We start from the raw sequence: 27149 nt of genomic DNA, 5'->3' as shown, positions 1-27149 counted from the left end.
TTTACCTGATATGGAAGCTGTAAAAGCTGTGCTTCAAGTTCATCATCTTTTTTATATAGAAAAATACTTTCAGTTGTTAGCGCATTAATTTTAAACTTTTTATCTTTTCCGTAAAATGTTACATTTTCTATAATTGAATCAAAAGGTTGAGTCCAGTTGGCATTGAAGTAAACTGTATTCACAAGAACAAACTGTGTAAAGGACAAAACAGTTCCTGAAAAATTAATTTTACATACCGTCAACTTTTTTCCCTTACTTATTTTATATAGTTTAACATCAATCATAATTTCATCAAAAAAAAAAAAAATATTCAAAACATACTTAGGGATTTCACTCCAGTAATTAATATTACAACTAAAACATCATATATTTAATACAGAGTACCTGTTTTATGACTAATTGGTAGATAAAAAATCCAGAAGATTACAGTTAAAATAAATTTTGCCTACGAAATCTACCAGGTGAGCAACTTAAACCAAATCACTGCAAACTAAACATGTAAAATTTTATGAAGAAAATGAAAACATAAGTTAAATCAAATTCTATATTTACATTAGCGACTTTTAAAAAAGACAATCAAAGTAATCGACCTGGTGACAATGAACTTTTGAACTCGAGTGATCATATTGAGTCATCTGATGTATAAAGTGGTCAATATCGTCGATTTATTGTTGAATTTTTGCTTTAAGTTCATCAATAGTGTGGGAATTTGATTCATAAAATCTATCCTTCAAATCACCCAGAAGAAAAATTTCCAACTAAAAAATATCTGAGGAATGAGGAGGTCATCTCTCTGCTGATAGTTTGTTCTGTAAAAGCTGCATGAATTTATGCGAGTGGATCATTAAACATTAAATGAATGAAACGTTGTTCCCTCTTTTTGGAAGGAGCTGTACTCTTTTTCACCATCTGGTATCAGAGCATACATTTCTTCAAAAATGATATTTTACAATTCTACATCTATTGCCAGAAATCATATTGGTCCTGTTATTTAATTGGCAGAAACAACACATCAACTGTCTCATTGAGAAGTGGACACTAAATCTCCGAAGGATTTTAATCACCTGATACTTGGTGTTTGTGAGTTAGCATACTTAGATAAATGAAACCGTGCTTCATCGGATATGAAATACAACATTGGGCCTATCTGTTAATCGACAATGATTTTGAAATGCCAATCGCTGTAATTAAAACGTTTCAATTTTTCCATTCCTTAAAGATATTGAACAGTTGTTACTAGATATCGTTTCATATTTACATCATGAAGAATCTTATGATAAGTAGTGTATTTTAAACGACTTTGTTATTGAGAAATAGGTATACATTTTTTGGACCATCAGAAATTCTTACTTGAATATCGGTTATAGCCTCTGGAGTCATTAGGAACTACAGTCTGAATTTTGCTTATTTTGTTTGCTTTGAAACTGATCTAATACTCAATCTTTTTAGGGCATTATCCAGATGAGGCCTACAGTGAAGGTAAAAGCTGAGTTTAAAAATCACTGATACAAATGTCTACTGAGACATTAACATCGGTGGCATCCCAAGGCCTGGCTTATTACTTTGAGGTGTAATCAGTTAGAAGGTCTGAAGATGACTCCAGTTCCAGTCAAAAGCCCATCAGGGCTAGGAATGGAAGGGGTGGTGTGGCGATTGGAAGTGTCAAGGCAGGTGTGTCTTCCTTTATGGAGTTGGAATGTATACAATTTTTTAACCAAATTAGGTATGCTATTTTTTGCTGGAATACTGGCATTCCAAAACAAAATTCTTTCACGAATATTTTACTCCTTTCCTGAAGCGAATGTGTCAAATATTTACAGAATATTTTTGTGAATATATTTGACAGTACAAATATATTTAACAGAAAGTGTTGCTGTAGTGAAAGTTTATGTGTCTTACATAAAGCTTCCACAGAATGAACATAAGCTTCCATTATAACAATCTTTTCCTTTATGGAATAAGGAATTTTAGGAAAACACAATCGGAAAAAATTATGAAACTATACTGCTCTGAAGAATAAGCAGTTTACAACTATTAACAATATCTGAGAGTAGTAACATCATCTTCATCATGTGATGTTTTGGATGTTAGCAGGTCCCTGGCATTACTGTTGTCTTCATATGTTTCTGTCCAATAATTTTCTTTTAGTCTCATCATAATCTTCAATACACTTTATGCTGTTTATTAACTTCAGCCTCTTCCTTCCTCTTCTTTTTTCACCTTCAACGGAGTCTTCAAGAACTGCCTTTGTTATTCCTTTTCTCCTAATTATATGCCCAATCCATTTTCCTTCCTCTTTCTGATAGTCATCAATTTCTTAATTTATTCTTCTTAATACTTCTAAGTTATTTACTCTTTCCACACATTTTATCTTCTCCATGATGGAAAAGACAAAATGTGTCATCTTTTGAGATGTGGGTCCTCAGACCCACCCACATCTCAAAAGGCTCAATTTTATTTTTTTCCCTTTTTTGACCCTGTGTCCATGTTTCACTACCATAGAAAAGTATACTCCAAACATAGCATTTTACCAGTCTCATGCTCCAGTTCAGATCCATGTTGCTGCAGAGTAGGTGTTTCTTTCTAAAAAAGACTTCTTTGCCATTGCAATTCTCGTCTTGATCTCTTTTTTACTCCTCCAGGCTTCAGTTAGTAATGTTCCAAGATATCTCTATCTTTTTACTTGCTCAATTTTTCCTTCTGCTGCTACAACATCCATATCTTCCCTCTCATTCACCTTCATAAGTTTTTCCACATATTTATTTTTATCCCATATTCCTTCATCCCTACTTCCAATGTTTTTATCATTCCTTGTAAAGTCTAAGTGTCTTTAGCTACAATCAGCAGATCGTCAGAAAATCTGAGATAATTTATATTTCTTCCACCTATTCTTACTCCTTTTTGACCATTCAATATCTCTTTCAACATTTCCTCGATATAAAGAGTGAACAGTTTTGGTGATAAACAGCAGCCTTGCCTCACTTCTCTGCCTAATTCTAAGCAATTTGTGAGATTCTCATTTATTTTCAAGGCTGCTTTTTACTTCATTTACAATAATATGATCAGTTTCCTATGTTTCCAATCAACTCCCTTTTCTTTCAGAATCTCAAATAACATTTCCCACTCTGCTTCATCAAATGGCTTTTCCATATCTATAAAACACAAGCTCAATTCTCTTCCTTTTTCAGAAAATCTCTCTCTAATCATTCTTATCAATCCTACAGCCTGTCTTGTTTCTTTTCCTTTTTTGAATCCAAACTGTTCTTCCCTAGAACTCTCCTCCACTTTTGTAATAATTCTTCTATTCCTCCTTCCGGAGGTAAAATAGTCAACCGTTCGGATCTCCGGGTGGGGACTACTAAGGAAGGGGTCACCAGAAAACTAAAAAGTAACATTCTACGAGTCGGAGCGTGGAATGTTAGAAGCTTGAAAAAGGTTAGTAGGCTAGAAAATTTAAAAAGGGAAATGGGTAGGATGAAGTTGGATATAGTAGGAATTAGTGAGGTTTGGTGGGATAAGGAAGGCGACTTTTGGACAGGTAATTTTAGAGTAATTAACTCAGCGTCAAATAATGGGCAAGCAGGAGTAGGTTTTGTGATGAACAAGAAGATAGGGAGGAGAGTGGAGTATTTCAAGACTCATAGCGATAGAATCATTGTAATAAGGATAAAATCAAAACCTAAACCGACAACGATTGTTAACGTCTCTATGCCTACAAGCGCCCATGATGATGATGAGGTAGAGTGTGTATACGAAGAGATTGATGAAGCAATTAAACACGTAAAAGGAGATGAAAATTTAATAATAGTTGAAGATTGGAATGCAAGCATTGGAAAAGGCAAGGAAGGAAATATAGTGGGTGAATACGGGCTGGGCAAAAGGAATGAAAGTGGGGACCGACTTATAGAGTTTTGCACGAAGTATAATTTAGTAATTGCCAACACCCAATTTAAAAATCATAATAGAAGAATATACACTTGGAAAAAGCCAGGCGATACTGCAAGGTATCAGATAGATTATATCATGGTTAAGCAAAGATTTAGAAATCAACTCGTTGACTGCAAAACTTACCCTGCAGCAGACATTGATAGCGACCATAATTTGGTGATAATGAAATGTAGATTGGGGTTTAAAAACCTGAAGAAAAGGTGTCAGATGAATTGGTGGAATTTAGAGAAGCTTGAGGAAGAGGAGGTAAAGAAGATTTTTGAGGAGGACATCGCAAGAGGTCTGAGTAAAAAAGATAAGGTAGTAAATGTAGAAGAAGAATGGGAGAATGTTAAAAAGGAAATTCTTAAATCAGCAGAAGGAAAATTTAGGTGGAATAAAGAGAACTGGTAGAAAACCTTGGGTTTCAGACGATATATTTCAGCTGATGGATGAACGTAGAAAATATAAGAATGATAGTGATGAAGAAAGTAAAAGGAACTATCGGCAATTAAGAAATGCTATAAACAGGAAGTGCAAACTGGCAAAAGAAGAGTGAATTAAAGAAAAGTGTTCAGAAGTGGAAAGAAAAATGAACATTGGTAAAATAGACGGAGCATACAGGAAAGTTAAGGAAAATTTTGGGGTACATAAATTAAAATCTAATAACGTGTTAAACAAAGATGGTACACCAATGTATAATACGAAAGGTAAAGTCGATAGATGGGTGGAATATATTGAAGAGTTATACGGAGGAAATGAATTAGAAAATGGTGTTATAGAGGAAGAAGAAGAAGTTGAGAAGGATGAAATGGGAGAAACAATACTGAGATCTGAATTTAAGAGAGCATTAAAAGATTTAAATGGCAGAAAGGTTCCTGGAATAGACGGAATACCTGTAGAATTACTGCGCAGTGCAGGTGAGGAAGCGATTGATAGATTATACAAACTGGTGTGTAATATTTATGAAAAAGGGGAATTTCCGTCAGACTTCAAAAAAAATGTTATAGTAATGATACCAAAGAAAGCAGGGGCAGATAAATGTGAAGAATACAGAACAATTAGTTTAACTAGTCATGCATCAAAAATCTTAACTAGAATTCTATACAGAAGAATTGAGAGGAGAGTGGAGGAAGTGTTAGGAGAAGACCAATTTGGTTTCAGGAAAAGTATAGGGACAAGGGAAGCAATTTTAGGCCTCAGATTAATAGTAGAAGGAAGATTAAAGAAAAACAAACCAACATACTTGGCGTTTATAGACCTAGAAAAGGCATTCGATAACATAGACTGGAATAAAATGTTCAGCATTTTAAAAAAATTAGGGTTCAAATAGAGAAATAGAAGAACAATTGCTAACATGTACAGGAATCAAACAGCAACAGTAACAATTGAAGAACATAAGAAAGAAGCCGTAATAAGAAAGGGAGTCCGACAAGAATGTTCCCTATCTCCGTTACTTTTTAATCTTTACATGGAACTAGCAGTTATTGATGTTAAAGAACAATTTAGATTCGGAGTAACAGTACAAGGTGAAAAGATAAAGATGCTACGATTTGCTGATGATATAGTAATTCTAGCCGAGAGTAAAAAGGATTTAGAAGAAACAATGAACGGCATAGATGAAGTCCTACGCAAGAACTATCGCATGAAAATAAACAAGAACAAAACAAAAGTAATGAAATATAGTAGAAATAACAAAGATGGACCACTGAATGTGAAAATAAGAGGAGAAAAGATTATGGAGGTAGAAGAATTTTGTTATTTGGGAGGTAGAATTACTAAAGATGGACGAAGCAGGAACGATATAAAATGCCGAATAGCACAAGCTAAACGAGCCTTCAGTAAGAAATATAATTTGTTTACATCAAAAATTAATTTAAATGTCAGGAAAAGATTTTTGAAAGTGTATGTTTGGAGTGTCGCTTTATATGGAAGTGAAACTTGGACAATCGGAGTATCTGATAAGAAAAGATTAGAAGCTTTTGAAATGTGGTGGTATAGGAGAATGTTAAAAATCAGATGGGTGGATAAAGTGACAAACGAAGAGGTATTTCGGCAAATAGATGAAGAAAGAAGCATTTGGAAAAATATAGTTAAAAGAAGAGACAGACTTATAGGCCACATACTAAGGCATCCTGGAATAGTCGCTTTAATATTGGAAGGACAGGTAGAAGGGAAAAATTGTGTAGGCAGGCCACGTTTGGAGTATGTAAAACAAATTGTTGGGGATGTAGGATGTAGAGGGTATACTGAAATGAAACGACTAGCACTAGATAGGGAATCTTGGAGAGCTGCATCAAACCAGTCAAATGTCTGAAGAAAAAAAAAAAAAAAATTTTATGGTGGCAAGCTTCTTATGTATTGGTAACATTATTTTTTTAATAAATTCTTTTGGCATTACTCCAGTATCATAAATTATACTGCTCATTGAGAAAATTTCATCTACTCCTTTGTCTTATAAACATTTAAAAGGTTCTACTGGATACTCATCTACCCTGTTGCTTTCCTGTTCTTCATATCTTTAAAAGCTTGTATAATTTCAGATTGATAAATTGATGGGCCTTTCTCCTCTTACTTAACTTCTTCAAGTTCAGCTTTCTATGTTGCACGTTTCCGTCTTCCTAAATTCCAGTTTTCTATATACCTTTCCATCGTTTCTTTAGAAACATTTTATATATATATTATATTAGCATTAACATGTATGCTATTTAAATATTATTTATTATATATATATATATATATATATATATATATAATTTTATATATATGTACATTATATATATACTGTAGTAAAATTGATAGTAAAAGCAAGAGTTAAAGATAACACTAAAATAATTCTGCATTTTGAGCTGGCTTAGTCGGTTTTATGTTGCTCATTCTGTATAATAATATTAATAATTAAAATCTACAAATTAATTTCATTCATGTATAAGTGTACCCAAATATGGAAAGTGTTAGCTCTAATGGAAGCTTATGTGTCTTACATAGACTCCACAGAATGCACATAAGCTTCAATTATAGCAACCCTTCCTTTAAAAATAAGTTTTTTTAGAAAAGCATAGTTGAAAAAAATGAATCGAAACTAAAGCATTGTGTATGAGAAGTATACCGATAAACAAATTTCATTTGTGTATAGGTAATTTAAATTATATTTAATGTAAAATAATCTTTTTATTGCATTAATAGTAGTACCAGCATTAAAAATTTTCTTCCTAAATATATGTACAAATATATGTAATCAGTTTTTATCAGCTAATCTGGACAATAATCCTATATTAGTGTAATGTGCCTAAAATACCAAAGGTTAGAGCTAAATAATATTATCAAATCTTTAATACCAATTTTTGGGAATTTTTATGGAGATTCAATGTCTTTTTAACATAATGTTCCAAATCAGAGCTCTATTATCTCTGTTATAAATTTTAATATAAAATAATTAAACTGAAAATGTCACCATTAAATTCACTAGCTGATTTCCACAGCAGAGTGGATGATTCTCTGTCTTTCATGGTTCTAGGTTCAAATCCGTCCAACATGAATTTTTTTACAACAAAAAAAAATTCACTTATTATCACTATTAGCTACTGATACAGACTGCCAACCAAACTAAAACGAAATACAGAGGATTTAATTTTTTTTTATTCTCTTCTACAACTCAATTATAGATGTTTAATATTATCTATTCATTGTTCCAAAGGAACAAGTTGTAGTTTCTAATTGTCTCTGTAAAAAATTTCTACAATTTGCATTAGCTTAAAAATAAAATTTATTTCAGTTTTTGGTTGCTTTGATATTTTCTTAATCTATTTAAAAAAATGAGCTACTTGAGTTTAAGAGATTAACTATGACAAATTTTGGCTTTCTACTTATTCAAAAATTAGCCAGTATAAACAGTAAGTGCTTTCCAGTTTGTATAATTGATAAATTTAGACACTCAGTAGTAAGTTACTGACAAATAAACAAATTTTTCCACCATTTTTGAAATATAAAAACAATTTATTTATTTAAATTCACTCCCTTGAGAATATTTTAAGGTAAAATCCCAGAAATTAGTTTTTCATGGTTATTGTCAGAGTACAATTTTAGGTAGATTTTATTGTTATTCGACTTCAGGAAAAGTTCAATATATCTTTACGTTTCACATCCTCCAGATCTCAAAACTATCGTCAGTTCAAAAGTTGATACACACACACACACACACACACACATATAAATATATATATATTTCACTTTGTGTTTATATTATATACATGAAGTGCAATATATTGTATATTCGTGTATATATTTCACATGTGTATATATATATATATTTCACTTTCTTGTGGACATGATAACTGCCGTAATTTTGCGCCAATCACTTTCAAATTGATACATAAAATATAACAACCCAAAATCTCAATCATGTTCATTAATGGTCAAAATTGGAGTATGGGAGTGGAAATGAGGAGGGGCATTTTTAAAAAACAAAATATCACTGTAACTTTCTTATTAAGTAAAATATCGAATTTGTTTAAAGTTCCTACTGTTCTTTGGATAAGGGCCTAAAATATCTAGGTAAAGTTTTTTGATATCACCAACCATTCGCCCACGGGGTGGAAAAAATGGGATTTTGAAGACAATAAAAATAATACCTCCTGTAATAGGCACAGCATCGAATCGGTTTAAAGTGGTCGTTAATCCCCTAAACATAACCTATCGGTTTAAAGTCGTTGTTAGTCCTCTAAACATTACCTAAAACTTTTATCTGAAACAATTTTTGATATGACCACCCTTACGGCAAGGAATGACTTAAATGTTGCTGGAATTACAAGAAGATGGGGCTTGTCGTATGCTTAATATGTGAAACATTTTTTCACATAGTTGTATGTGAAAAAAAATACCGTAAGGTATTTCACATTGTCATATTGAGTAAATTTGAAGTTTTTCTTAACTTTAAGGTGGAAATCTTTTTTATCCCCTACTTAGCACTGGTGAAATCTAACTCCGCCTTCCAGCATACCGAAAGGGTTTAGTCAACATGTAAAAAGTATTCAAGCAAATTATGGACTGTATCCTTAGAAAGTTCCATTGTTTTTTGGATTGCAAAAACAAAAGCCAAACTATTATTGTTTTTATTTTATTTATATTGTTGGAACTACTTTTAAAGCCAATGTTTAGCTTCTATCAGAGATTGGATCCCAACATACAGAAACTACTCGTATGAAATCTAGATCACAATTTTTGTAGATGTTTTAAAGGAAAAACTCGAATTTTATTTACACAGAATACTGGACTCTTGTCTGAATCTCAAGCATCTATTAACCACCAAAGAACATCGGTATCCATGATCTAGTATCCAAATATGTATAAAAGTAACTAACTACCTTTACTAAAATTTGAATCTTAGAACTCTCAACTTTGAAATTAGCTGATTTGTGATGGTGATCTCTTACTGCAACCTCTTTGTTTGTTTGAAATGTATGTAATAAAACATTTTGTACTTAATAAAACATTTTCACAATAGATTATAAAAAGGTAAATCAATAAAAACTATATTAGCTGATTTTTTCGTAAAGCACCCCACTGACTGCACAAAAAAGTAATTAATAGTTAGTTACACTTAGATGTATCAAAAAGATATGATCAATTAATCACTTTTTTATAGGTAAACTTTGAAATCTGTGCAATACAAGATTTAGATAACATTGAAGTTTATGAATTCTTACTTAAGTAAGAAGAAAGAAGCCATGAAATAGTTTTGTAAGACTAGTACGACAATAACCAGAGTTAAAGGATATTCTTTAAAAACTTTTTGTTTAGAGAACCTCAGCATTCCTAGATCCTTCTGTTACATCAAATGTACAAAAATAATAAACTATTATTATTACCATCAACTAGTACAAGAAAAACTTAGAGCAAATTTATTATCGTTGAATAATAAAAATAAGAATGATTAATCAATGTTTAGTCAACTAATGTACAGAGTGACGCATGAAATGATCCAACTTTTTTTGGCAATAATTGTTTAGGTTAATAATTATTAATGTGTTTTATGTTGGCAGAAGTGACAGCAGTTCATGAATATTAGTTTCTTCTCTTTACGAATGTGCTGTTTGTGTATCGTTCCAAGATGGCTGACAAAGGAAGACTGACTGTTGAACTGCACATAAAGACTGTGTTGTTTTTAAATGAAACTAAAAGTGTGGTGCTTACACAAAGAGGTTTCATGCACATTTTCAAACTCTGTGGTAGCTCTTATTTAAAATAACATGTAGACTTTACGAAAAAATTAATGTGATGGTTCACTATTTGAAAGTAAGCACGACTGACCTGCCAATGTTCATTCTCCACAGAATGTCGAAGCTGTCAGAGTAGTGTTGCAGAGGAGCCTGGGCAAATTAAGAAGGAAAGCAGCAGCACGACTTGTGATCTCTAGGCGATCTGTGCAGCAAATTTAAAAAACTGATTTCCATTTGTATACATAAAAAATAACAGTTTTGCCTAAATTAATGGTTGAAAACAAACATCAAAGAATGGCATTTGCTGAACAGGCTGTGTACCAAAACGTATTGTTGAAAAATGTTTGGTTTCCAGATTAGGCACATTTTCACCTAGACAAGGTCGTTAAAAAACAAAATGTGCATTTTTGGGCTTCTGAAAATCCACATTTGCTTCATGAAAAGTTGCATCACGCTCCAAGAATTACAGTACAGTCATGGGGTGGAGCAATCAACTTTAATTTAACAACAATGAATATACGACCAAAAGGAATGAGAATAGAAAAAATACCATTCTTTTTTGGACAGAAAGTGAACAATGAATGTTATCTAAACACGCTGCATAATAATTTCGTTCCTCAGCTTCTTGCAAAAAGGTTTCGATTAGAAAATGAGTGGCTCATGCAGGATGGAGCCAGACCGCACACAGCTAATGTTGTTTCATACTTTTAACACAAATGTCATTTGAAACCAATTTCCTAATCGTTTTGCATGTGGACAGAACTGGCCCCCAAACAGTCTTGAATGGAATCTATGTGATTATTTTATTTGGGAATTTCTAAAGGAAAAGATTTTCCCTAAACATCCTCGTACAGTGATGGAACTGCGAGAGCTGATCATTGAGGCGTGTATCGAGATAAAGGAAGAATACATGTCGTCGAGTTATTCACAATATAGGAGTTCATGTTGAAGAAGTTGCTGGACGTGATAGTAGTCACATTGAACACATGATAAGAACATAATTTCCAGTTATATAGTGACAGATGGAATGCTTTTAGGGTCTCAACTGAACTAGTCAGCTTAACACCGGAAAATGTGATAGAATTTATGTTGAAAGATACTAGACAGTGGATACTGGCATCAAGTATGATAGCAAATACTCTCAATACGAAGGAAATAGAAGAAACTGGAATGCTGACTGACTGAGCTGGGTAGTCGGTAGGATTTCTACAGTGCCTTTAACAGAATGATAGCTTCTGGGAGAAGTTCTCTGAGAAAGGCAGAAGAGCATGACCGGAGGACAAAGAGATGAAGGAAAGCTCCCTGCTAAGCTGTCGCTGGTCCACGCTTACTGGATCGGCGACTCTGAAGGCTCCCGTCGGAGCCGTGGTAATGCTTCAGTGCTGGTCTGCTCTCACCAACTCCGCCTCAGACGGGGGAGTTGGTGAGAGAGTTTAGATTTAGTCGGTAGGGCGTAGGAATACATACGCACTATAAATAACACCTTGCGGAACCTGTCGCAAGTCCAACACTGCCCCTTATGGGGCATACGTAACTGGTATTCCTCCTCATCACTAAAAAAAAGAAAAAAAAAGTTATATAATAAACTTGTATTATTTCACTTTTCTGTATTGCGATTCAAACAGATATTTTTTAACCAAACCAAATGTTAGATCATTTCGTGTGCCACTCTGTATATTAGTTACAAAAATTTCCCAAAATAAAATTTTAAATCTTATAACTTAGAAAATTAAATTACTTTCTATTTTTACCTGGACTTAATAGCTCTGGTATTAAGTGGTCGGTATGATTGTCAACAAACTTATTTATTGCTTTTCTTGATTCATCAGGAGAATTATAAAAATCGATATTTTCAGCGCCAGCATGAAAATGTTTATTTATGGTATCTTTAAAATTATTATTGATTGTAAATTCATCATCAAGGAATATTTCAGTCATTATATTTAAAACATCATCCTTCTGTAAAAATAAAAGGAAATTATAAATGAAGTTTTTAATTTTCATATATTAGATAGCGACTCTGGAAAAAAGAAAACAATTAACTTCTTCAGGGATTTGTACGATTTTTACAAATATATTTTAAAGAAAAAAAAATCAAATTAAAAAAATTAAAAAGATTATTCTATAGTCAATATTATATAACCAAAAGTTATGCCAATATACTCGTCTGTGTCCTGGTCTCGGTTTTATTTGATGTAAACTTGGTAAATATGGAAAAAGGATAAAATTTTAATTATATCTGATACAGAAATATTAGATCTTCTTGTTATACGATTAAATTACACAGAAAATGCAGATAATCTGAAATAAAATTGATTTTATTTCACTGGTTAATAAACGTGTAAAAAATAAATCAACCAAAAAATTTAATAAAAATAAATATATCTGAAATTGTAATTCGTTATGATTTCAATAATTCACACTGTTCCGTTCCACGTCGAGTCGTCCGGTGTTGCGATCTAGTGGATGCTAGCACTCAACGGAGAGTTAAGTTGCACTAGCATTCTACGTCAGAATCCGATCCATAGCGGTCGTAGGCCGGATGGACATGTTCGGATGAACGCTTAATTTATTAGTATAAGTTAAATGTTACTAAGTTTATTTATATGTGGAATGTTATGCATTAAATGTTCAATTACAAGACGACAACTCATTAAACCATTATTCAACAAGCAACAAGGCGTTGTCTTTATTCATCACCTATGAATATACAGTCCAACCTCGCTCTAAAATCTACCACACACTATATTTATACTTTACCCTTACTTGATAGACATGATCGCATCCCTACACAGTTTACCCTCTGGCAATTGTTCCCAAAACATCATTTTATTCAGTTAATTTTTCTTGTTATGCGATCGTTCTGGGTGACATATTTATTCAGTTATATCTTCTACTGACTTCCTAAAAAACAAAAATTGTTTCTTATATTCTGAAAAAAATTATTCGGTAGTGCCAATAAGGTTTTTTTTCGAAAGCGGATATATTTTTTAAATTGGCTTTTCTTTGTTCGTCCGGACCGCTAAGGATCACGTTTGCGTAATAGTTTAGAACTTCTTTTAATTTCCCAGTTTTTTTATTTTTTCACTCTGTTATCTTTTTTCCTATGATCTTATCCTTCTTCTCTGGAAACTTAAATTCTTTGATTAATTTTTTTAATTGGTCTCTATTTAAACAAGTTTCTTTGGAAATTTTTAATGTTCTAAGATCGTTTTCTACTCCTTTAAGCACGGTAATTTTGACTGTTTTATTGTTATAAAAGGTAAATACTCGTTTTGTTAATTTTTTTTTTGCTCCTTCTGTATAAATCACCATAAAATTGTAATCTTCTTCTCCAGATGGTATCTTTTATTTTTGCTGTATTTTTATAAATTTCTGTTTCACTTTTTAGTTTATAAATTCCGTCCTGGTAATTGGGTCCGTATGTGTTTCTTAAAATTCTTTTTTGTTTCTTGTTCAGCCAACAGGAATCACCATCAGATATTACTGAGGATGATATGTATAAGTGTAAATGAAGTGTAGTCTTGTACATCTCAGGTTGACCGTTCCTGAGATGTGTGGTTAATTGAATCCCAACCACCAAAGAACGCCAGTATCCACGATCTAGTATTCAAATTCGTATAAAAGTAACTGCCTTTACTAGGATTTGATCCGAAAAAATTTGCAAACATTCAGCGCCATACGAGGTGTGTGAGAAAAGTAATAAGACTGACTTTTCACTTACCTAAGTTTTTATTTTTTCAAACAACACTATTATCCCCTTCAAAGTAATTCCCTTGGGCAGCTACACACCGGCGGAGTCGTTGTTCTCACTCCTGGTAGCAGCGCTGGAAGGCTTCAACTGGTAGGGCTAACTGGTCGGTCACAGTCTTTTGAATGTTCTCCAGTTTCGAAATGACATCCTTTTAAGACATGTTTCAATTTCGGGAAAAGGAAAAAAGTCACAAGGACTCAAATCAGGTGAATAGGGGGGGGGGGGGGTTGAGTAATCGTATAAATGCGTTTTAAGGTAAAAAATTCCCTAATGGAAATAGTCGTGTGACACGGGGCACTGTCATGATGAAGCATCCACTTGTCTGCAATGTCTGTTCTCACGCGAATCTCTCTCTTCCTGAGCCTTTCAAGGACACCTTTGTGAAACACTTGGTGGACAGTTTGTTCTGGAGGAACAGATTCTTTATGCACGATACCCCTACAGTCAAAAAAGTAAATCAGCATGGTTTTGATCTTTGATTTGCTCATTCGCCATTTTTTCGGTCGAGGAGATGACGGAGTGTACCACTCTTTGCTTTGCCACTTTGTTTCAGGATCGTACTCAAATATCCAGGATTCATCACCTGTGATCACACGATTGAAGAATTCTTGGTTGTTGTCAATCCTCTCAAGAAGTTCAACGCACACGTTTCTTTGATTGTCCTTCTGTTCCGTTGTGAGGTTTTTCGATACCAATTGTGCATGTCCAAATCGTCTGTCAAAATTTGATGTACGGCGAAAGTGTTTAAATTTAACTGTTCGCTCATCATCTTTATTCTTAAATGACGGTCTGATCTCACAAGAACTCTCATACACTCAACGTTTTCGTCAGATTTTGAAGTTGAAGGTCTCCCTGAGCGAGGTTGATCTTCAACGTGTTCTCGGCCTTCCAAAAATGATTTGTGCCGGCGGAAAACTTGTTCTCTTGATAAGCAATGTTCCCCATAGGCCTGTTTCATCTTTTCAAAGGTCACACTCACAAATTCCCCAAGTTTAACACAAAACTTGATTGCACAACGTCAATCTAAATTCCGATGCTCCATTTTCGTAACCCACAAAAAAAACACAACTTCACTGATGGCGCAGTCAAAAATAATGTGTTGGCTGAACGGAGTTGAAACTCATACTGAGCATATTGAAGGGATGAACAACCGGTCTAGCACAGACCGGTAGACACAGCGTTGCCAGATCGCTCGCAGTGTTACCAATCTCATTACTGTTCTCACACACCTCGTATAGCGTTTAGTCAACGCCCCTCCCTGTATTTGACGTCATGCCTTATCTAGTCTTCTTCATTTTTATTCGTTATTAATGGTTATCTTATCTTTTAATTTTATTTATCTATTTCTTGTTTTCAATAAATTAAGGTTCTTGAAAAGGACATCAGTTTGATTGTTGATCTGTTCATTTATGATTGTTTTATTATTACCTTTTAATTTAAAAATTTCTAGACTTTCTAAAATGTTCATTCTTATTTCTTTAAGAGATATCTGAATTAATTGAATCGATTTTTCCATTTTCATTGGGGTATGTTCTTCTTTTATTAAATGCGCCGCATAATTAGAATTTTGTTTTTGATTTTTTTTAAATATTATATGTTCCTTATATGTTAATTTTAATTTCCTTCCCGTTTGTCCAATGTATGTTGCATTGCATTTTCATTTTATTTTGTATATACCATTACTGTTGTATACATCTTTTTCTTCTATGTTATTATTAAAAATCTTTTTTAGTGGATTTTCATATTTATAACCATTTTTATAGTATAATTACTAAAGAATTGTTTAATCGGGTCAATTTATTTCCCAGAAAATGTTAATTTACTCCATTTAAAGGTTTGTTGTTTTAATTTCATTTAATCTATTTTTATTTTTATTCATTTTTCTGATTATTTCCGTTTTATACCAATTTCGCACAAACAATTACGTACTATTTAGAAAAATAGTACGTAACTCTTTTTTTACAAACCGTTTTTTTTTAATATTAATTTATCCACCGATATAAATAATATATAATTATTTCTAATAAATCCACCGATATGCGTACGATGCAAGTGCCGCTTGACTGTGCGCCACACCTTGTGGATTGCATAGTTATGCGGCCTTGCGTCGTAAATTTAAATTGCCCAGGAAGTTTTGTCAAATCCTGAGCAATAATAAAGAAGTTTAGACCGGGTATTTTTATTTCTTCGAGCTATTAGTGTTATACAAATTTTTAAATTGTGTTCTTACATTTTTTTGTACGGTAGTTGTATATTTTTGTGTTTAATATTTTAGTTTTTTTATTTTGTCGTTGTCTTTAGTAGTTTAGTTTGCGTTTTAATCTTGTTTTTAAATTTCTACTTTACGTTTTTATTTTGTTTTAGTTTTTTATTCTATTAAATTTTGTATTTAGCTTTCATGTTTTGTCTTCCGAGTATTTTTATATAATTTTTAATTGTAAATTTTTAAATTTTGGTTTCTTAAAACACATGCATCATGTTCGGACGATGATAACGCCGAAACCAAAAAAAACCTTTCCCTAGCTTTCTGTTGAGATATAGTTCCTGACAGTTCATTCGGCTCCGCACGATACACACAACTCCTGACGGTTCCATCTATACTAAGAGGAATATCTCTAACATAAAGACCGCTGGGAAATTTCTCTCATTAAGGTTGGCTTGTGCATTGTTCACGACAAAAGTCGTGAACAATGCACAAGCACAGGTATGTGCACGTCTTTACGGAACGTCACACAAAAATCCGAATGGGATCTGCTTTGGAATTTTTGATACGCTATACAGAAAAAGGTGATGAGTTCCTTAATTTAACTGTTACCGGCGATAAAACATGGATTTCGTATAACACGCCTCAGAGAAAACGGCAGTCAAGTGAATGGCGTTATCCTCAATCACCAACCAGACCGAAAAAGGTCAAGCCACAGCCATTTGGACGAAAACTGATGGCCACAGTCTTTCGGGGTCGTTTGGTATACTGCTGATCGATTTCATGCCACATGGAACGACTATAAACGCAGAAGCCTACTGCGAAAATTCTACTTAAGTTACGGTGCACCATTCAAAATCGGCAACGTGGGTGGCTGACCGACGGCGTCGTCCTGCTGCACGATAATGCACGTCCATATGTTGCGGGTCCGACACGAGATTTACTGAGAACATTTGGATGGGAAATTTACGATCACCCATCATATAGTCCGGACTCAGCTCCTTCTGATTACCATTTGTTTGGGAAATTAAAAAAAATTTTATTGGTAAGCGATTCGCGAGTGACGATGAACTTAAAAATGCTGATAATCAGTGGCTAAATGAACTGGCGGCAGAAGAATACGACGAGGGTATAATGAAGATGATGTAACACTACGATAAATGTCTTTATTCACGTGGTGATTATATGGAGAAGTAGTGTAAGCTATTTAGTATTTAAAAAAAAAAAAATTATAATTTTCAGAATAAATTTTTTTACAATGTAACGGTCTTTATTTGAGAGACCTCTGGTACATAAGCTGGCACCGCATTAGAATCAGGCAATCTCGTTCCATCACTTGAAGACTCACATTGTCTTGTTATCATCATTCATCATTGATATATTTGTGAATTACATAAAAAAAAGCTACAATAATTTCAATTTCTATTCATAATTAATTCAAGACTTTTTATTTAAATAACTGAACCAGCACATAATCAACTACATGAATAATTCAATCTAACCGAGGTACTTCTCCAAGGCGGCAGTTATTCCACACTTTCTGTGTTTCCCTCTTAACTTATTGTCTTATTTTTGATAGTATTTTTTTTTAATTTTCCTCTTTCTTATCCTTATACCACCTTCTTTCTAGTAATTTCTTTAACATTTTTGATGTTATCCATGGTTTATTATGCAATCAATGTAATATAATTGCAGCAATGTAGTATAACTGTTTAATCATGAATGTAATTAATAAAATATACAGTTTACCAAAAAATATTGTTATGGAAATCATAGATAAGAATACGAGGATAAGAATGCCTCGTAAGGCATGGTTATTACACTACCCTACATATTTACGGCAATGTTTGGTTAAAAAATTAAAAAAAAATTATAAATATCTAAAACAGACAAAGAATGTTAAAACATTTAAGAGAAACTAAATTTTTTTTGTGGATTTTGAGGTCACATTGGACAAATTTAGTCAACTCTGGTTCGTCTTTTCTTTTTCTTTTTTTTTTCTTGATTGCTTCCCAATACTTCTTCATTCTGTCAGATCTTGCTTTTTTGAGTTCATTTGAACAAACCACCGTTGTTGTTTTTGTTTCTTTTCTTTAATTTAAATCTGAATTTTGTTTCCCTTAGTATTTTTATATTGCCAGTTTTGTTTCGTAAATCTTCTACTGTGATTTCTAGTTCTTGCATATTTTCTTTAATTTCGGTTATCCAGGTTGGTGTTTTGGACATTTTCCAGTATTTCCCGACCAGTTTCCTGACAAGCCTGTTCGGTTCTTTTCTTATTATGTGTCCAAACAAAAAGATTTTTTTCTTTCTAAAGTAGTCTAGAGCTTGTCTACGTCTTTATGTACCTCTTGGTTTGGTTTGAGTCTCCATTCACCCACATCAGTAAATCGTCTTTTATTTGTGCATTTTCTTAGAATTCTTCTTTTCTGTTCTTTGCATCTCTGCTGAGTAGGAAATGTTGGATCTTACTTTGAAGACTGTTTCGCTTCCATATGATATTATAGGTCCTATTACAATTTTATAATGTCTGAGTTTACTATCTATTGATGCATCTTTTTTTATATGTTGTTTTGGTGGTATTTTGTGCATAACTGAGCTTTTGTGTTCTTTCTTTCCAGTTTATTTTTTCTTTGAGGTCGTGTGTGATATTTTGTCCTAAATATTTAAATCGTTCAACTAGCTCGACTTTGTGTCCGTTTATGATTATGTGGTTGAATACCAGGGAATTTATGGCCATTATTCTAGTCTTTTCATATGATATCCTTAGGCCTATTTTTCCTGCTAGTGCTTCCAACGAAGTTACTTGGATTCTAGCTTCCGTGATGTTATTGGCTAGAAACCATAGGTTATACGCAAATCCTAGACAGTTTACCCTTTGATATGGTTTACATGTTTCCTTGCTTCAATTGTTACGTGTGGTGAGTCTTCTTTGTACCACTCTTTCATTACATATTCTAGGGGGCAGTTGAAGAGCAGTGGGGATAATCCAACTCCTTATATTAAACCTGTTTTGATTAGGAATGGTTCTGATATTTCTCTTCTGAATTTTATGTTGGAGTATGTGTCAGTTAATGTTAGTTCTATAATTTTTACTAGTTTCGGGTGCAATCCTAGGTTTCTTAGTATTTTCAGCATTGACGGTTTGTGAATACTGTCGTAGGCTTTTTTGTAAATCTATGAATGATATTATTAGTTGTCTTTGTTTCATTTTGTGTACATCCATTATTAATTTGAGAGTGATTATTTGTTCAGGACAGCATCTCCAGGGTCTAAATTATTTATTATCACTTTTTACCTTTAATATAGATTCAATCCATACTGTAGCTAAATTAATATATGTAAAGTTCAAACATATTACAATTAAGTAGTATTGGATATAGTAAGTGGACAAATAATTTCACATATTTCTATTTATAGATGCTTGCACCCTTTAATAAGTATGAGTAAGAAAGGAAATACACCATAAAAATGCTAGTCAATGCTTCCCAACTAAACCAAAAAACTGTAAAAAATAATTCAGTTACAGATGTTAACTTAGAATGTCCTTTGAATAATATGAAAGGCAATGTATCTTTGAAGAACAAATCATTATGTGCTTTCTTACCTCTATTAATTCAGCGTATTCTTTGTATTCAGTTTCAATTATGAATTCATCTTCAGGTTGATGTAATGTTTTTCTAAATTCATTAAGTGTGTTTCCATTTGTTCCAACAGATAAAGCCGTAAGAGCAAGATTTAAACCTAATGGACTTATTAGTACGTTCTCATCATCATTAGCGACAGCCTGAAAAAGAAGAAATATTTCAGTTCCACAATTTTTATCATACTCGCATCATAAAATGTAATATGTATAAGAAGAGAAAAATGTATCTAGGTGAGTATCATCCCAAATCAAACAATATTGTAATGTGAAGTACAGCACAAAAAAATGAAAAGATTATTGAAATTAATTAGTATTACGAAAGAAAATTGTACATAGAGACCATAAGAATTTTATTATCAACTAAGAACACACAGGAAAGCTGCGTAGAAGTGCTGTTCATTTTTAATATGCGATTTCCGAATATTGATTTTTTGTTGTAGAAAGGTCATATCTTAAGTTTTATAATGGCTAGAGCCTTAAATTTGTTTTTAAATGTTCTTAATTTCAAGGTCTATTATCTGACGTATGGGCAAGCAATTAAACCGAACTGAACATTTTATTTTTTTAATTGAAACCTGAAATTAGTAATTTTCCTAATGTTTCTTACAAATCTATATATATATAAAAATGAATGTTTGTCTGTCGGTATGTCTCTTATGCCTTCCTAAACCGTTCATCCGATTGCGATGAAACTTTGGCGAGTTGTGCGCACGCTCTCGAAGTTTCTGAATTAGTTTGGACCTGCTAGGTGGCACTGAGGTCGTGATATTTAGAAAAATTGTATTTATGTTCCGATTTGGCTCATACTTAGAATATATATTAGCTACGTGAAAAAAAAAATTTTTGCAAAAAATGGATCCGCTAGGTGGCGTTGGGGTTGAGATATTTCAGAAAATTGTATTTATGGTCCGATTTGGCTCATATTCAGAATATATGTTACTTAAAGGGAAGTAGATACCTCTGCAAAAAATGGACCCGTCAGATGGCGCTGGAGTCGAGATATTTGGAAAAGTTGCATTTATGGTCCGATTTGGTTCATATTCAGAAAATGTATTAGTTACGTGAAAAGAGATATTTTTGCGAAAAATAGTGTCGCTAGGTGGCACTGAGGTTGAGATATTTAGAAAAAGTTTATTTAAGGACCGATTTGAATCATATTCAGAACATATATATATATATATATATTTATATATGATACATGAAAATAAAAGTTTTTACAAAAACTCTATCCGCTAGGGGGACGCCGGTTATTCACGAAACAAACAAACAAATATACAAACAGACTTTCTTCTTCTCTCTCTCTCTCTCTCTCTCTCTCTCTATATATATATATATATATATATATATTTATATATTAAATGCAATGTTGATATATATCTCCTCTATAGACTAAAATACTACTGGACCGATTTACGTGCGGGGAAAACGGAAAAATTGGGAAAAAAAATAAAAAAGGGAATATTGGCAAAAGGAAAAGGGTAAAAGGGAAATATAGAAAAAGGGAAAATGGTGAAAAGGGGAAAAGGGAAATGGAAAAATGATAAAGGGATAAAGTGAAAGGTTAAATTTTGTGAAGTTCGTAGTGTTAATTTTTTTAATGATTTATCAAACTTTCAATTATGTTAATTTAATCTATATATATATATATATTAGCAAATCTAGCAGTAGCGAAGCATTGCCGGGTCTGCTAGTTTTTTAATAAATTTTAAAATAATAAAGATTTACTAATACGTTAGATAATACACCTTGATTTTTTAAATATTTCAAAAAACCATTACTATGAGACAATTCCTTGCTGGGATATTAGCTTCCTAGCAGGTAGCCTCATTTTCATTACCACCCTTATATTAAGGGTTGTGCTGTGAATTTTAAAAATATATTTATATCATTTTTCATATATTTTCTTCTTTTTCTGTTTAGCCTCCGGAACCATTGTAAGGTATTATTTCAGAAGTAAACGAGAGTCATCGACATGTATGTTTTGTAAGGAGGAAGACTGTGGAACACACAGTTTTCAGATGTCGATGATGTAATACATTACAAAATAGGGCTGGAATTGCTCAGTGTACACCAGACGACCTGGTGGACTTCATATTAAACAGTGAAGATCAATGGAGAAGAGTAGATGCATTCGTTAAGGAAGTGCTAAAAAGCAAGGATCAAGAGGAGCGGTGCCTGAGCTATTAGCATAAGGTAGGGAAGGACAGCCCCAGAGGCGAGGGCTGGCACTCCTAGGTGTTACAGTACCAATGAACTTCTGGGGACTCCAGGGGATAAGAGGCTGAACACTAAGAGAAAAGACCTGGCACGGTGTTTGGCAGACTTGTCCGGACACGACGTCAAAAAGGCACACAAAAGAAGATTCCTCAAAAGAGCTGAACGGTGAGCCGACCAACCATGCCGGATATACAGCCGATAGATGGGAAGGCTCATTAGAGTAACCGGACTCTCCTTCAGGTGGAGTTACACCTACCAGTTTGGTCCAACCTGGAGGAGTAGAGGGGAAAAAAAGGTCGATCGTTCCTAAGATGTCTGGTTAATTGACCACCTAAGAACACTAGTATCCACTATCTAGTATTTAAATCCTATAAAAGTCACTACGTTTACTAGGATTTGAAGCTTAGAACTCCAACTTCGAAATCAGCTGATTTGCGATGACGAGTTAACCGCTACAAGAGCCCGGTGCGCTGTTTTCATATATTTTAAGAAAGAAACCTTCTCTGTGAGGTAGACTTCTCCCATTAATTTTTTTTTTTTTTTTTTTGATTGTGCGATAGTGCGAGTATCAAAGACTATGGTCATTAACCCAGTGGTTACGTATGTAAAGATTCCATGCCTGACCGGGATTCGAACCCAGGACTTGGACTTTCGCACGAAATACCGAGACGCTACCAAAATAAAAAATTGAAGTTTTATATTTTAATTATTTTATTAGGCCTTTTTTTTACACAGCAAAAGACATGCGTATTTTACATTTACAATTAACTACGGAAAAATATTCTACCTTCATCTTTTTTTGGTGTTTTCAATATCTGAGCTGGGTCCTTTTTCGTTTCTCTCCCCCACCCACAAACGTTTTCAAGTTTTTCACCTGGAAATGGAAATATGTCCAAGTTCTACGATCAGTCAAAAGATACATAAATCTCCCTCTATCCTTGCATCTCGTTCGGTTCCGTTATCCGCTGGCATAAATAAAGGCATTCTTCTTTGCCGTTTTCAAAATCATCAGCAATATTAATTCGTAATTCATACGTCTTTGATAGGTTTTCATATATTGTACACTATTCGAGTAAATGCTTACCGTATATGTATTACTAGCTGGAGAGGCATGCCTACTGCACGCCCTCCGGGCGGAGTCTCGAAATAGGATTATTAAATATCCAAAATTGATTACCTCTTGTGTAAAAATATTTTTTTTAGTTTTGAAGATGAAAATTTATATAACGAAAATTATTGGACGCAGATTGATGGCAGCTGATGAGCTGTGCGTTTGCGGGGAGGTCCAGTCGAATGAACATATGATGTTCGACTGCCCAGCCCTGGGCGGCCAGAACTCAGGCTATCCTGGAACTTAAGAGGTCAAGAGGAAAATTGGCCACTCATAAGCGGCGAGTCAATGTGGCGTGAACCGCATTGTCGGACCGTGTGGGTGTTCCTTGATGCCCTTGCTTTGTTCAACCAGTATCAGTAGTTTATTTAAGGGAAAGACACATACCTCGCTGCTGTGGGAAGCTATCCGAGAGTTATGGATGGTCATCAGCCAATTAAAGCTCCAAGCGCTTTAATATTGGTGGACAGGTACTTGCTGGCATTTAGTAACCTAGGCGTGGCATCGAATTGCTGTCTTGACGAAATAAATTCAATTTATTGAATGGCATATATATTTTAGTAGTTGAGTGGGTGCGCTTACCCATTTTAGAATATATGGCAATTGAACGATGGGACACGAAGCAAGTGGTGTGTGGCACCATGCTTAGTTCGTTCACGCAATTAGGCTAGCTCTAGGAGCTAGCGAGAGAAATGCCATGCAAACCAATATCGAAAGTTAAATTAGAAATTTAACTCTAGAAATTGATTCTAATGAATCAGGGGTTTCCGCTAATGATCGGTACATTCCGGTGTCTACGTTTCAGTTACAGTTCATTATTTTATGAAGAAAAACAATCACATAAATAAAAAAATATGCTATGAATATATATTTCGCATGTATATCGATATATATACGATATATCTATATACAATAATATAACAAGTATACACACCACCACCACGATATGTACTAACGAATCCCGATTTTTCGCTAGTGATCGGTACATTCCAGTGCTAAGCTAAGGGGTATGGACATTCACACACATACAGACAGACAGACACACATATAAATGCCCTTTAGTAGAGTAGGATTTGTTCTACGCGTCTTCGCAAATCAGCTGATTTTGAAGTCGAAAGTTCCAGCGTTCAAGTCCTAGTAAAGTCAGTTATTTTTACACGGATTTGAATACTAGATCGTGGATACAGGTGTTCTTTGGTGGTTGGGTTTCAATTAACCACACATCCCAGGGATGGTCGACCTGAGACTGTACTAGACTACACTTCACCTACATTCATACATATCATCCTTATTCATCTTCTGAACGATAATTCCCGGAGGCTAAACAGGAAAAAGAAATAAAAGGTTATACTGAATAAACGTATATTATTAATTTAAGCTCATTTATTTAACCTGTAATCAAACACAACCCAGAATAGATGTATTAATTAATTATGTACTAAGGGGTTTTCCTGATAACTTTAACATTAGTCTAATTAATAACATTTCTACTGATAAAGAAGCTTATCTTCAAAGAGATTTTCTTGAAGTACAGTTTGTATATGAAAATTAAGCTTTTAACAGAGTTGTAATATTTTAAAAAGTAATTTATCATTAGTACAAAATTAAATTTTAATCGCCTATTATTACAAAGATTAAGGGAATCGTTTTTTAACTGTTATGGTAAATATTATAAGAGGTAAGTTTGTAATTGTGAAAAGTTCAGAACATATACAAATTAAAAAAGACGAAAATGTACAAAGAGCAATTAAACCAATTTATTAATATTAAAGAATATTTTTCTTACATCATAGATTTTCGCAGCGAAATGATCGACAGAACTTGTGAAAACATTATACTCACTGTCTCCCAAGATTCTTTCAGCGACATTCAAGCAAGTAATTGCCATAACTGAAAAATTAATTAAAATATTTTTTTTTTAAATTACATTTCTTTCAACATTATATATTCAAAACATCACTAAATTCAAAAATTTACTAGAAGAATATGTTTAACAAGTTTTAAAAATCTCTCAACAAATCAGAACCAAAAATGTAGTCTTTTTTCCCATCCCTTCTTCCCCTTAGGACCGGACCTAGGCCGGAGAAACACGACTCAATCCCAAGGATGCCTTTGCCTCTAACTTCCCGAGTGACCATGCTGGAACCGGCTATGCCGTTCCCAGCATAGAGGTACAACCCGGTCGGTCGGGACTGGGTCTTCTCTAATGCCTTGCTTTTAAGCGGAAGTCCCCCTAGAGGGACCTCCATCCGGGAATCTGGTCTTCCTTTATGCCTTGCCTCTAAGTGGAGGGCCCGCTAGAGGACCCTCCACCCGGGACTCTGGTCTTTTCATTTTAACCCCCTAACAAATCCCCTGGAGTTCCCTTTCACTCATAGGCCGTGAGACACCTCGGCATCCCACGTCTCCTGAAAGGGGCTATCCACTCAACCCCTAATCTAGAAACCCCAAATCTCCGATTTCGACGTCGCCCCTATCGTCCTCTTCATCTTCCATCTCCTCCCTAGCCTTAGTTCTCATTATACGGATATTACACAGTTATAATACGTATATTATTACTAATGGCTTTCCAATTCCGCCGATTAAACATTACTCGTCCATTCCCCACCGATTCTACTGATACTTTATAAACCTTTTAAAGAAGATTCTAAAAATATTCCGTGAAAATTTCACCCTTCTAGGATTTATAGAAACAAAACGGCAGCTTTGAAATAAAAACATCAATCTCAAATAAATAACATTTTTTATTTATTAACGTAAATTATAAAGTTTACGTTAACGTTTGTTAACGTAGACAATCATGTACTGTTCCAAATTTTCGGTAGATTGTGTCTTCGATCACTCAAAATATTTTTATAAGTGGAAAAGGATCTTTTCACATCCACTGAGATATGGCCAGTATTTGAATTTGGGTGCTATGTTAGGACTTATTGTTTCTGGCAAAAGTTCACCCGTCCATTAATAAAACTATCAATTCGACACAAAGGTTCAAAGCCTGGAATATTGTTGAAAATGTTTTAAAATTTTTCTTTAAGTTTACACGGGAATACCTATGGCAATGCGGAGTTCATTTGGCGGATTTTATTCATTAACTGAATAGATTCAGTCAACGCCAAACCTTGAGTTTCAAGCCTGTAACACTCGCAGGTATGTGGGAAAAATGAATGCTAATCACAGCTATATATATATATTTTTTTTAATACTAGAATCTTTAAATGCTTCCTTGGACTGACCATAGCCGCTACACTATCGATGTCGTTTACTACACTTTTGATGGTCTCGAAATGTTCATTGTAAAACAATACAGCTTCAATCCACGTTCCCCATCGACTAAGCACTGATTCGGGAGGTAAAGGCACATTTGATAGTTTTTCTTTATAAGCCTTATTGCGAGCAGGTTTCTTAAGAAACACTTTCTTGTGGATGAAATCAGTTTATTTACATTCCCAAACGTAGATCGTACTTCTTCAGCGAATCGATGTATTCCGTGAACAAAGCACGGCATATGAATCAAATTGGGATAAAATACTTGTAGGACTTTGGCTGCCGCGATCATATAGGGAATAGCATCTGACAGAAATATAAACACTCTTTCATCTGCAGAAGATTCATAAAATATTTTTTTAATACTCTCATTCACAAATCTGGCGATCGTAGAATGATTTTTCTTTTTAAGGTCTTTGTAGGGAACCAGATAGAAAGAAGAAGGATCGTTTTAATGCACCAACAATTAAATTCGCAGTGTAACGGCCACAGCTGTGAGCAGTTTCGTCAGCTGAAATCCAAATAACGCTATCCTAGAGTCCATTGCGTATTTCTTCCAGAACATATAGATAAATTGTCGGTATAATTTTTACGCAACGTTGATTCATCTGGTACATTTTGATTCAAGCAATATTTTCGCGGAAAATCTTTGAAGGTAGGATTTAAATTTGTGAAGAGGAATATTATTAGTAAGCAATGCTTCACATAAATTCATGTTAATGTAGTTTTTTGTTTACCTTTGTAAGTGAAATCACTGCTACTTGCCGCTGTTATAATTTGTTCTCGTGAGCCTTTCTTTTGCAATCCTA

General features: G+C 33.8%; 1 protein-coding gene across 1 annotated transcript in view; it reads right to left on the bottom strand.

Moving 5' to 3' along the window:
- Positions 1-24945, bottom strand: part of LOC142317654 (serine protease inhibitor A3N-like) — a 44520-nt gene extending 19575 nt beyond the window's left edge. The window contains exons 1-3 of the mRNA XM_075354209.1: positions 24919-24945; positions 19710-19889; positions 6-191 (exon numbers count right to left, since the gene is read on the bottom strand). Of these exons, the coding sequence (XP_075210324.1) occupies positions 6-191; positions 19710-19889; positions 24919-24945 (393 nt within the window). The remainder of the gene's footprint in view (positions 1-5; positions 192-19709; positions 19890-24918) is intronic.
- Between the last annotated feature and the right edge of the window lie 2204 nt (positions 24946-27149).

The sequence above is a fragment of the Lycorma delicatula genome, chromosome 1, assembly GCF_047948215.1.
Source record: "Lycorma delicatula isolate Av1 chromosome 1, ASM4794821v1, whole genome shotgun sequence".
Lineage (NCBI taxonomy): Eukaryota > Metazoa > Arthropoda > Insecta > Hemiptera > Fulgoridae > Lycorma > Lycorma delicatula.
The sequence above is the reverse complement of the archived record's forward strand: the minus strand, read 5'-3'. Positions and strand labels throughout refer to the sequence as shown.